The sequence below is a fragment of the Cygnus atratus genome, chromosome 2 (genome assembly GCF_013377495.2).
Source record: "Cygnus atratus isolate AKBS03 ecotype Queensland, Australia chromosome 2, CAtr_DNAZoo_HiC_assembly, whole genome shotgun sequence".
Taxonomy (NCBI): Eukaryota; Metazoa; Chordata; class Aves; order Anseriformes; family Anatidae; genus Cygnus; species Cygnus atratus.
Window position 1 is genome coordinate 159,653,979 of NC_066363.1, and position 12,242 is coordinate 159,666,220.

At 57.2% G+C, this 12,242-nt stretch overlaps 1 protein-coding gene and 2 pseudogenes across 1 annotated transcript; all 3 read right to left on the reverse strand.

The window, feature by feature from the left end:
• Window positions 1-282: 282 nt before the first annotated feature.
• On the reverse strand, window positions 283-2,765 carry LOC118257945 (feather beta keratin-like; annotated as a pseudogene).
• A 2,471-nt stretch (window positions 2,766-5,236) lies between these two features.
• LOC118257946 (uncharacterized) lies at window positions 5,237-6,718 on the reverse strand. The gene is given in 5 exon segments (XM_050708789.1): window positions 5,237-5,582; window positions 5,833-5,903; window positions 5,905-5,954; window positions 6,348-6,566; window positions 6,658-6,718. Coding segments are annotated over 5 exon segments (747 nt in total).
• Window positions 6,719-10,190: 3,472 nt separating this feature from the next.
• Window positions 10,191-11,204, reverse strand: LOC118257947 (feather beta keratin-like; annotated as a pseudogene).
• Window positions 11,205-12,242: the final 1,038 nt, after the last annotated feature.

Sequence of the window (12,242 nt, forward strand, 5' to 3'; positions counted from 1 at the left end):
CGAGGGATTGTGCTAGTGAGCAAGGCATTGCAGCAGAGAGTAGCGGCCGTAGAAGGTGGTGCTATGGAAAGGAGAAAGAGGAAGAAAGAAGGAGGTATGTTGGCCATGTGTCCTGACAGCATGGGCTGGCCCCTTCCTTGCTTGCTTGCTTTGTTGTGCTGTGGAAAGTGGAGTCGCGGCTGGTGAGCCCGCGTGCCATGAACAGCGCAGAGGTGCGTCCTCAGTCTGAGAGCTGTCTTGCACGGTGTTGGAGGCTTCTGTCAGGGGTGTTGGCGTGGGTCCTTAGCAGGGGTAGCAGGCTCTTCCGCCGTTGATGCAGCCAAGGCCTCCGAAGCCAAAGCCTCCAAGGCCAAAGCCTCCGAATCCCCCGGAGGAGATGGGCACTCCCTGGGCGCTGAGGTTGCTGCCCACGGCAGCTGATGCGGAGGATCCAACGGCGGTGTTCTGGGGGAAGGAGCTGAGGATGGGTCCTGGCAGGGTGACCAGCACGGCAGGAGGCTGGATGACGACGCGGGAGTCCTCGCACTGCCTGACACAGGGCTCGTTGCAGCTGTTAGCCAGCGGGGTGGGTCCGCAGGGGCGGCAGATGTCGTAGCAGGACATGTCTGTGGTGTGGAGGGTCCCTGGAAGAGAGGGTGTTGGGAAGGCGGAGGGTGTTGGGAAGGCGGAGGGTGTTGGGGGCTTGAGCAGTAGTGCTGGGGGAGGCCAAGAGAGTGGGGAGGCCTGGGGTTGTGGGGAGCGTGGCGGTGGGGAGGAAGAAGGGCTGCTGAGGCTAAGGGGGAAAGGGCGTGTGGAGAGAGAGGCCTGGTGGGGTGGGCGAAGGAGGGGAGCGGGGTTCAGGCTCACCTTGTTGGGTACAGGGGAGAAGGCGTCGGGAAGATTGTGTGAGGGTGCGAGTCGCAGGGCCGGCTTTTATGCTGGTCCGTGAGTGCCCGCGGGGCGAGAGAGCCTTTGCGCATGACAGCATTTGGCGTGAGCTGCTCTTACATGCTAAAGCCTGGCAAGTAATGAGGTGGGGCATGTTGTCATTTCCACAACGCTCTCGTGTTCTTTTCTCCTGTTGAGGATGTGTCTCTGTGGCCTTGGCAGCAGCTTTTAAGTGAGGGTGGCTCTTTGGATGGATTTGCATGGCGAGTGCGTTTGAGGGCAGTCGGCAGACGCGGCCAAAGCATGAGAGAGGTGGGTTGTTATGAAGTGAGGTCATGGCGTGTCACTCGTGCGGTGCGGCTTGCGGCTGCATTGTTGTGAGGAGGGGGCCCTATTTGCTGGCTTCGCCATAATGCAGGCTGGTCTGGGCTTCCCAGATGTGCTGGGCGTGAGGCGCTGGCACTGGCATCGCACTCTTTCCCTCCCTGCCTTAATGCCCACTCCCTACGCCTGTGTTTATTCCTCGTCTTTCCCATTGGGTGTGCTGCATCGGTCGGTGGCTTGGTGGCCTTTGTGCTTGGAGGGTCCTGGGTGGGAGAAGGGAGGCTGTGTATTTTCTTCTTGCGGCAGCTTGGCGGGTGGTAGTTTGATCAGGCAGAGGAGAGCTGTTTGCGACAGCAGGACGTTGTCCTCCCAGGCCTCGCTGAAAGCTTGCAAGCCCTGAGCTGAGGGGGAGTGGTTTGGCAGGGAGACTGAGGCAGAGCTTTTGGGGTCTTATTCAGCACTGAGCGCCCAAGGGTGAGGCCCTTTCCCTGCCTAGGCTTTGATGGTCAGACACAGGGTTTGGTCCCTGCAGCAGGGAGTTGGAGGCATGCATGGTGCGCGGGGCTGCAGCCGTGAGCCCCTCCTGGCTGGGTGGTCCCGGGCATGGCTGACGAGTGGCAAGGCCTGTCCCCGTTCGGCTGAGGTGGTTTTGGCTTGCTGCTGAGGTGAGTAGCGCTTGTTGCTGAGGAAGATGAAGCAAGGTAGGAAGGGGGGCTGTGCAACTGGGTGCGCCTTGTTCCGTGAGGCCTGCTGGGTTGCAGCCACGAATGCTGAGGGAGCTGTGTGGTGTCCTTGCGAGGCCACTACTAATTATCTTTGAAAGGTCATGGTGAGTGGGAGAGGCTCCGGAAGACTGGAAGAGACTCGCCGCGCTCCTGTGTTCAAGGAGGTGAAGAAGGAAGGTGTGGGAAACCAGAGGCTGGTTGGCCTGACATCAGTCGCTGGGAAGGTTCTAAGGGAAATCCTCCCGGAAAGCACTGTCGAGCAGACGAAGAACCGGAATGTGATGGGGAGTAGTCAGCACGGATTTAGAGAGGGAAAGTCACGCGTGAGCCTCCTCAGCGTCTTCTAAATTGAGGTGACCAGCTTAGTGGAGGAGGGGAGAGCAGTGGCTGCTGCTCAACTTCAGTAAAGCCTTTAGTAAGGGCTTTCTTTGACGCTTGCTCCCATGACACGCTCATAGAGAAGCGGACAAAGTATGGGATAGATAAAGGGACAGTGAGGTGGGCTGAAAAGTGGCCGATTGGTTGGGTGCAGAGGCTATTGCTGAGTGGCACAGAGCGGTGTTGCAGGCAAGGCCCTAGCGGTGTAGGCCAGGGCTCGGCAGTGAGGCCAGCACTGTTCAATATCACAGAATCACAGAATCACAGAATCACAGAATTGACGGGGTTGGAAGGGACCTCGAAAGATCATCGGGTCCAACCCCCCTGCCAAAGCAGGTTCCTTAGAGCAGGCTGCCCAGGTAGGCATCCAGACGGGCCTTGAATATCTCCAGAGAAGGAGACTCCACAACCTCCCTGGGCAGCCTGTTCCAGTGCTCCGTCACCCTCACCTGTGAAGAAGCTCTTTCTCATGTTGGTGCGGAACTTCCTGTGCTCTATCTTGTGGCCATAATATCCTCATTAGTGAGGTGGGTGATGGGACGGAGTGACCCCGCAGGAATTCTGCAGATGACCCGAGACGGGGAGGAGCGTCTGATGCACGTGATGAACGTGGCACCATTCAGAATGATGTGCAGAGGCTGGAGAACTGGGCAGAGAGGAACATCATGAAGTTGCAGAAGGGGCAAAGCAAATTCCTGCCTCTGGGGAGGACTAACACCGGGCAGCAGGACATGGTGTTGTCCGACAGAGTGGCAGGCAGCTTTGCCGAACAGGACCTTGTGTTGCTGTTGGAGAGCAAGCTGACGATGAGTCGGCAATGCAGCCTTGCGGCAAAAGAGGCCACCAGGCTCCAGGAGGGCATGGGGAAGAGCGTTGCCAGCACGATGAGAAAGGTGCTTCCGTCATCTCTCTTCAGGACTGGTGAGGCCCCTTGTGGAGTCCTTTGTCCAGTTTGAGGCGCCCCAGTGGAACATGGAAGCGGACATGCTGGAGCAATTCCAGTGCAGGGCTACCAAGATGCTGAAGGGCCTGGAGCCTCTTCAATATGAGGAGAAGGTGAGAGAGCTGGGTGTTTTCAACCCTCAGAGAAGGCTGCTCAGGCTGAATCTCCTCCTTGTTCTAAATCCCAGATGGGCAGGAATGAAGACAAGGGAACCAGACTATTTTCAGTTACTGCCTGCTGCCAGGACAGAGGTGAGTGGACGCCACAGAGAGAGATGCAATTGCCTTGGAAGAGAAGGAAAGCCTTTTCCCCTGTGAGGGTGGTCAAGCAGTGGACCTCAAGCAGAGGTTTTGGATTTCCATCCTTGGAGATATGAGAAACCCAACTGCACATGGTCCTGGACAGCCTGCTGTAGCTGACTCTGCTTGAGCAGGGTGCTTGCAGTACATGGTCTCCAGAGGTTACTTCCAAACTGAAGGGATTCTGTGACTGCATCTGTTGTCAATGCGGGAGAATGCCGCTGGGTGAGAAAGCAGTCGAGTGTGTGCTGACACGGAGAGATTGTTTCAGAGGGCATGTGCAGAAGAGCCTTAGCGTGCCCAAGCCTTTGTTTGGTCAAGTGCAGGTCTTGTGTGACGTGCTGGAAGGTGTGGTGGCCCTTTTCGACGTGCCCCGATGACCCGTTGAGCTTTGCCTTTTTACTGAGAGACGTGGGAAGGGCAGTGGGAGAAGAAGGGAAGAGGAGGAGCGTCAGGCTGGCATGCTTGAGAACTTTATTGAGGAAAGCGCATGGAAAGGAAGGAGCAGCAAGTGGAACATCCCCGGGGGGTCTTGGATGCACATAGGGTGACCAACAACGTCATCATTGTGCGCAGGAAGATTTTCTCGGAGCACGGAAATCTTCCAGCCCTGTGATGGGAGCAGCAGAGAGGTAGTCGATCCCTGGTGGCGTTTGGCTGGTGAGCACGTCATAGCAGCAGAGAGAACCAGACATACGAGACAGCGCAAGTCAAGGAAAGAAGTGGGAGAATGGTAGAATGTAAGTCGGCCATGTTTCCAAACATCACGGAATAGCCCACTTCCTTGCTTCTCTGGTTCATGCCTTGAGAGAAATAGCCGTGGTTGTGGAGCTGAAGACCCGGTGGGTCAGCGACGGCACAAAGGTGCATCCTCAATCCACGAGGAGTCTCGCACCATATGTGTGGTGTCCGTGTGACGGACAACTCTGTTAAATCATACTGGCCTCACTAGAGACGCCAGAGGGACACCACTCCTCCCTGGTCTCCACCTGAGCACCGAGCTGTTGACCGCAACTCTTGGTATGTGACCATGCAGGCAATTCATTGTCTGCTGAGTGGCCCATCATGTCTTTCCATTTTAGTGACAAGGAGCTATGTAAGAGCGTTGTCCAAATGCTTCTTGAACACCACCAGGCTTGGGCCCTAATGGCCACTTGAGCGCTGCTTTTTCTTCTTTTTGTCGGGTGAAGTTGGAAGAGCGTTGGGAGAAGAAAGGAAGAGGAGGCATCTGAGGATATGGGATGCAGGCGGATTTTATTGAGGAAAACATGAAAAAGAGGGAGCGTCAAGTGGAAGGTGCACATTCTGAGGTGCCTGGAGGGCTGACCACCAGCCTATGTCCCTTGCATAGAGCAGATTTTCCCAGAGCCCCAAGGTCTCCCTACCCTGTGGTGGGAGCAGCCCCAGAAGGTCTCCCGAGGGATTGTGCTAGTGAGCAAGGCATTGCAGCAGAGAGTAGCGGCCGTAGAAGGTGGTGCTATGGAAAGGAGAAAGAGGAAGAAAGAAGGAGGTATGTTGGCCATGTGTCCTGACAGCATGGGCTGGCCCCTTCCTTGCTTGCTTGCTTTGTTGTGCCTGTGGAAAGATGGAGTCGCGGCTGGTGAGCCCGCGTGCCATGAACAGCGCAGAGGTGCGTCCTCAGTCTGAGAGCTGTCTTGCACGGTGTTGGAAGCTTCTGTCAGGGGTGTTGGCGTGGGTCCTTAGCAGGGGTAGCAGGCTCTTCCGCCGTTGATGCAGCCAAGACCTCCGAAGCCAAAGCCTCCAAGGCCAAAGCCTCCGAATCCCCCGGAGGAGATGGGCACTCCCTGGGCGCTGAGGTTGCTGCCCACGGCAGCTGATGCGGAGGATCCAACGGCGGTGTTCTGGGGGAAGGAGCTGAGGATGGGTCCTGGCAGGGTGACCAGCACGGCAGGAGGCTGGATGACGACGCGGGAGTCCTCGCACTGCCTGACACAGGGCTCGTTGCAGCTGTTAGCCAGCGGGGTGGGTCCGCAGGGGCGGCAGATGTCGTAGCAGGACATGTCTGTGGTGTGGAGGGTCCCTGGAAGAGAGGGTGTTGGGAAGGTGGAGGGTGTTGGGAAGGCAGAGGGTGGTGGGAAGGCGGAGGGTGCTGGGGGCTTGAGCAGTAGTGCTGGGGGAGGCCAAGAGAGTGGGGAGGCCTGGGGTTGTGGGGAGCATGGCGGTGGGGAGGAAGAAGGGCTGCTGAGGCTAAGGGGGAAAGGGCGTGTGGAGAGAGAGGCCTGGTGGGGTGGGCGAAGGAGGGGAGCGGGGTTCAGGCTCACCTTGTTGGGCGCAGGGGAGAAGGCGTCGGGAAGATTGTGTGAGGGTGCGAGTCGCAGGGCCGGCTTTTATGCTGGTCCGTGAGTGCCCGCGGGGCGAGAGAGCCTTTGCGCATGACAGCATTTGGCGTGAGCTGCTCTTACATGCTAAAGCCTGGCAAGTAATGAGGTGGGGCATGTTGTCATTTCCACAACGCTCTCGTGTTCTTTTCTCCTGTTGAGGATGTGTCTCTGTGGCCTTGGCGGCAGCTTTTAAGTGAGGGTGGCTCTTTGGATGGATTTGCATGGCGAGTGCGTTTGAGGGCAGTCGGCAGACGCGGCCAAAGCATGAGAGAGGTGGGTTGTTATGAAGTGAGGTCATGGCGTGTCACTCGTGCGGTGCGGCTTGCGGCTGCATTGTTGTGAGGAGGGGGCCCTATTTGCTGGCTTCGCCATAATGCAGGCTGGTCTGGGCTTCCCAGATGTGCTGGGCGTGAGGCGCTGGCACTGGCATCGCACTCTTTCCCTCCCTGCCTTAATGCCCACTCCCTACGCCTGTGTTTATTCCTCGTCTTTCCCATTGGGTGTGCTGCATCGGTCGGTGGCTTGGTGGCCTTTGTGCTTGGAGGGTCCTGGGTGGGAGAAGGGAGGCTGTGTGTTTTCTTCTTGATAGGCAGCTTGGCGGGTGGTAGTTTGATCAGGCAGAGGAGAGCTGTTTGCGACAGCAGGACGTTGTCCTCCCAGGCCTCGTTGAAAGCTTGCAAGCCCTGAGCTGAGGGGGAGTGGTTTGGCAGGGAGACTGAGGCAGAGCTTTTGGGGTCTTATTCAGCACTGAGCGCCCAAGGGTGAGGCCCTTTCCCTGCCTAGGCTTTGATGGTCAGACGCAGGGTTTGGTCCCTGCAGCAGGGAGTTGGAGGCATGCATGGTGCGCGGGGCTGCAGCCGTGAGCCCCTCTTGGCTGGGTGGTCCCGGGCATGGCTGACGAGTGGCAAGGCCTGTTCCCCGTTCGGCTGAGGTGGTTTTGGCTTGCTGCTGAGGTGAGTAGCGCTTGTTGCTGAGGAAGATGAAGCAAGGTAGGAAGGGGGGCTGTGCAACTGGGTGCGCCTTGTTCCGTGAGGCCTGCTGGGTTGCAGCCACGAATGCTGAGGGAGCTGTGTGGTGTCCTTGCGAGGCCACTACTAATTATCTTTGAAAGGTCATGGTGAGTGGGAGAGGCTCCGGAAGACTGGAAGAGACTCGCCGCGCTCCTGTGTTCAAGGAGGTGAAGAAGGAAGGTGTGGGAAACCAGAGGCTGGTTGGCCTGACATCAGTCGCTGGGAAGGTTCTAAGGGAAATCCTCCCGGAAAGCACTGTCGAGCAGACGAAGAACCGGAATGTGATGGGGAGTAGTCAGCACGGATTTAGAGAGGGAAAGTCACGCGTGAGCCTCCTCAGCGTCTTCTAAATTGAGGTGACCAGCTTAGTGGAGGAGGGGAGAGCAGTGGCTGCTGCTCAACTTCAGTAAAGCCTTTAGTAAGGGCTTTCTTTGACGCTTGCTCCCATGACACGCTCATAGAGAAGCGGACAAAGTATGGGATAGATAAAGGGACAGTGGGGTGGGCTGAAAAGTGGCCGATTGCTTGGGTGCAGAGGCTATTGCTGAGTGGCACAGAGCGGTGTTGCAGGCAAGGCCCTAGCGGTGTAGGCCAGGGCTCGGCAGTGAGGCCAGCACTGTTCAATATCACAGAATCACAGAATTGACGGGGTTGGAAGGGACCTCGAAAGATCATCGGGTCCAACCCCCCTGCCAAAGCAGGTTCCTTAGAGCAGGCTGCCCAGGTAGGCATCCAGACGAGCCTTGAATATCTCCAGAGAAGGAGACTCCACAACCTCCCTGGGCAGCCTGTTCCAGTGCTCCGTCACCCTCACTGTGAAGAAGTTCTTTCTCATGTTGGTGCGGAACTTCCTGTGCTCTATCTTGTGGCCATAATATCCTCATTAGTGAGGTGGGTGATGGGACGGAGTGACCCCGCAGGAATTCTGCAGATGACCCGAGACGAGGAGGAGCATCTGATGCTCGTGATGAACGTGGCACCATTCAGAATGATGTGCAGAGGCTGGAGAACTGGGCAGAGAGGAACATCATGACATTGCAGAAGGGGCAAAGCAAATTCCTGCCTCTGGGGAGGACTAACACCGGGCAGCAGGACATGGTGTTGTCCGACAGAGTGGCAGGCAGCTTTGCCGAACAGGACCTTGTGTTGCTGTTGGAGAGCAAGCTGACGATGAGTCGGCAATGCAGCCTTGCGGCAAAAGAGGCCACCAGGCTCCAGGAGGGCATGGGGAAGAGCGTTGCCAGCACGATGAGAAAGGTGCTCCGTCATCTCTCTTCAGGACTGGTGAGGCCCCTTGTGGAGTCCTTTGTCCAGTTTGAGGCGCCCCAGTGGAACATGGAAGCGGACATGCTGGAGCAATTCCAGTGCAGGGCTACCAAGATGCTGAAGGGCCTGGAGCCTCTTCAATATGAGGAGAAGGTGAGAGAGCTGGGTGTTTTCAACCCTCAGAGAAGGCTGCTCAGGCTGAATCTCCTCCTTGTTCTAAATCCCAGATGGGCAGGAATGAAGACAAGGGAACCAGACTATTTTCAGTTACTGCCTGCTGCCAGGACAGAGGTGAGTGGACGCCACAGAGGAGAGATGCAATTGCCTTGGAAGAGAAGGAAAGCCTTTTCCCCTGTGAGGGTGGTCAAGCAGTGGACCTCAAGCAGAGGTTTTGGATTTCCATCCTTGGAGATATGAGAAACCCAACTGCACATGGTCCTGGACAGCCTGCTGCAGCTGACTCTGCTTGAGCAGGGTGCTTGCAGTACATGGTCTCCAGAGGTTACTTCCAAACTGAAGGGATTCTGTGACTGCATCTGTTGTCAATGCGGGAGAATGCCGCTGGGTGAGAAAGCAGTCGAGTGTGTGCTGACACGGAGAGATTGTTTCAGAGGGCATGTGCAGAAGAGCCTTAGCGTGCCCAAGCCTTTGTTTGGTCAAGTGCAGGTCTTGTGTGACGTGCTGGAAGGTGTGGTGGCCCTTTTCGACGTGCCCCGATGACCCGTTGAGCTTTGCCTTTTTACTGAGAGACGTGGGAAGGGCACTGGGAGAAGAAGGGAAGAGGAGGAGCGTCAGGCTGGCATGCTTGAGAACTTTATTGAGGAAAGCGCATGGAAAGGAAGGAGCAGCAAGTGGAACATCCCCGGGGGGTCTTGGATGCACATAGGGTGACCAACAACGTCATCATTGTGCGCAGAAGATTTTCTCGGAGCACGGAAATCTTCCAGCCCTGTGATGGGAGCAGCAGAGAGGTAGTCGATCCCTGGTGGCGTTTGGCTGGTGAGCACGTCATAGCAGCAGAGAGAACCAGACATACGAGACAGCGCAAGTCAAGGAAAGAAGTGGGAGAATGGTAGAATGTAAGTCGGCCATGTTTCCAAACATCACGGAATAGCCCACTTCCTTGCTTCTCTGGTTCATGCCTTGAGAGAAATAGCCGTGGTTGTGGAGCTGAAGACCCGGTGGGTCAGCGACGGCACAAAGGTGCATCCTCAATCCACGAGGAGTCTCGCACCATATGTGTGGTGTCCGTGTGACGGACAACTCTGTTAAATCATACTGGCCTCACTAGAGACGCCAGAGGGACACCACTCCTCCCTGGTCTCCACCTGAGCACCGAGCTGTTGACCGCAACTCTTGGTATGTGACCATGCAGGCAATTCATTGTCTGCTGAGTGGCCCATCATGTCTTTCCATTTTAGTGACAAGGAGCTATGTAAGAGCGTTGTCCAAATGCTTCTTGAACACCACCAGGCTTGGGCCCTAATGGCCACTTGAGCGCTGCTTTTTCTTCTTTTTGTCGGGTGAAGTTGGAAGAGCGTTGGGAGAAGAAAGGAAGAGGAGGCATCTGAGGATATGGGATGCAGGCGGATTTTATTGAGGAAAACATGAAAAAGAGGGAGCGTCAAGTGGAAGGTGCACATTCTGAGGTGCCTGGAGGGCGACCACCAGCCTATGTCCCTTGCATAGAGCAGATTTTCCCAGAGCCCCAAGGTCTCCCTACCCTGTGGTGGGAGCAGCCCCAGAAGGTCTCCCGAGGGATTGTGCTAGTGAGCAAGGCATTGCAGCAGAGAGTAGTGGCCGTAGAAGGTGGTGCTATGGAAAGAAGGAAGAGGAAGAAAGAAGGAGGTATGTTGGCCATGTGTCCTGACAGCATGGGCTGGCCCCTTCCTTGCTTGCTTGCTTTGTTGTGCTGTGGAAAGTGGAGTCGCGGCTGGTGAGCCCGCGTGCCATGAACAGCGCAGAGGTGCGTCCTCAGTCTGAGAGCTGTCTTGCACGGTGTTGGAAGCTTCTGTCAGGGGTGTTGGCGTGGGTCCTTAGCAGGGGTAGCAGGCTCTTCCGCCGTTGATGCAGCCAAGACCTCCGAAGCCAAAGCCTCCAAGGCCAAAGCCTCCGAATCCCCCGGAGGAGATGGGCACTCCCTGGGCGCTAAGGTTGCTGCCCACGGCAGCTGATGCGGAGGATCCAACGGCGGTGTTCTGGGGGAAGGAGCTGAGGATGGGTCCTGGCAGGGTGACCAGCACGGCAGGAGGCTGGATGACAACGCGGGAGTCCTCGCACTGCCTGACACAGGGCTCGTTGCAGCTGTTAGCCAGCGGGGTGGGTCCGCAGGGGCGGCAGATGTCGTAGCAGGACATGTCTGTGGTGTGGAGGGTCCCTGGAAGAGAGGGTGTTGGGAAGGTGGAGGGTGTTGGGAAGGCGGAGGGTGTTGGGAAGGCGGAGGGTGTTGGGGGCTTGAGCAGTAGTGCTGGGGGAGGCCAAGAGAGTGGGGAGGCCTGGGGTTGTGGGGAGCATGGCGGTGGGGAGGAAGAAGGGCTGCTGAGGCTAAGGGGGAAAGGGCGTGTGGAGAGAGAGGCCTGGTGGGGTGGGCGAAGGAGGGGAGCGGGGTTCAGGCTCACCTTGTTGGGCGCAGGGGAGAAGGCGTCGGGAAGATTGTGTGAGGGTGCGAGTCGCAGGGCCGGCTTTTATGCTGGTCCGTGAGTGCCCGCGGGGCGAGAGAGCCTTTGCGCATGACAGCATTTGGCGTGAGCTGCTCTTACATGCTAAAGCCTGGCAAGTAATGAGGTGGGGCATGTTGTCATTTCCACAACGCTCTCGTGTTCTTTTCTCCTGTTGAGGATGTGTCTCTGTGGCCTTGGCGGCAGCTTTTAAGTGAGAGTGGCTCTTTGGATGGATTTGCATGGCGAGTGCGTTTGAGGGCAGTCGGCAGACGCGGCCAAAGCATGAGAGAGGTGGGTTGTTATGAAGTGAGGTCATGGCGTGTCACTCGTGCGGTGCGGCTTGCGGCTGCATTGTTGTGAGGAGGGGGCCCTATTTGCTGGCTTCGCCATAATGCAGGCTGGTCTGGGCTTCCCAGATGTGCTGGGCGTGAGGCGCTGGCACTGGCATCGCACTCTTTCCCTCCCTGCCTTAATGCCCACTCCCTACGCCTGTGTTTATTCCTCGTCTTTCCCATTGGGTGTGCTGCATCGGTCGGTGGCTTGGTGGCCTTTGTGCTTGGAGGGTCCTGGGTGGGAGAAGGGAGTCTGCGTGTTTTCTTCTTGCGGCAGCTTGGCGGGTGGTAGTTTGATCAGGCAGAGGAGAGCTGTTTGCAACAGCAGGACGTTGTCCTCCCAGGCCTCGTTGAAAGCTTGCAAGCCCTGAGCTGAGGGGGAGTGGTTTGGCAGGGGGACTGAGGCAGAGCTTTTGGGGTCTTATTCAGCACTGAGCGCCCAAGGGTGAGGCCCTTTCCCTGCCTAGGCTTTGATGGTCAGACGCAGGGTTTGGTCCCTGCAGCAGGGAGTTGGAGGCATGCATGGTGCGCGGGGCTGCAGCCGTGAGCCCCTCTTGGCTGGGTGGTCCCGGGCATGGCTGACGAGTGGCAAGGCCTGTTCCCGTTCGGCTGAGGTGGTTTTGGCTTGCTGCTGAGGTGAGTAGCGCTTGTTGCTGAGGAAGATGAAGCAAGGTAGGAAGGGGGGCTGTGCAACTGGGTGCGCCTTGTTCCGTGAGGCCTGCTGGGTTGCAGCCACGAATGCTGAGGGAGCTGTGTGGTGTCCTTGCGAGGCCACTACTAATTATCTTTGAAAGGTCATGGTGAGTGGGAGAGGCTCCGGAAGACTGGAAGAGACTCGCCGCGCTCCTGTGTTCAAGGAGGTGAAGAAGGAAGGTGTGGGAAACCAGAGGCTGGTTGGCCTGACATCAGTCGCTGGGAAGGTTCTAAGGGAAATCCTCCCGGAAAGCACTGTCGAGCAGACGAAGAACCAGAATGTGATGGGGAGTAGTCAGCACGGATTTAGAGAGGGAAAGTCACGCGTGAGCCTCCTCAGCGTCTTCTAAATTGAGGTGACCAGCTTAGTGGAGGAGGGGAGAGCAGTGGCTGCTGCTCAACT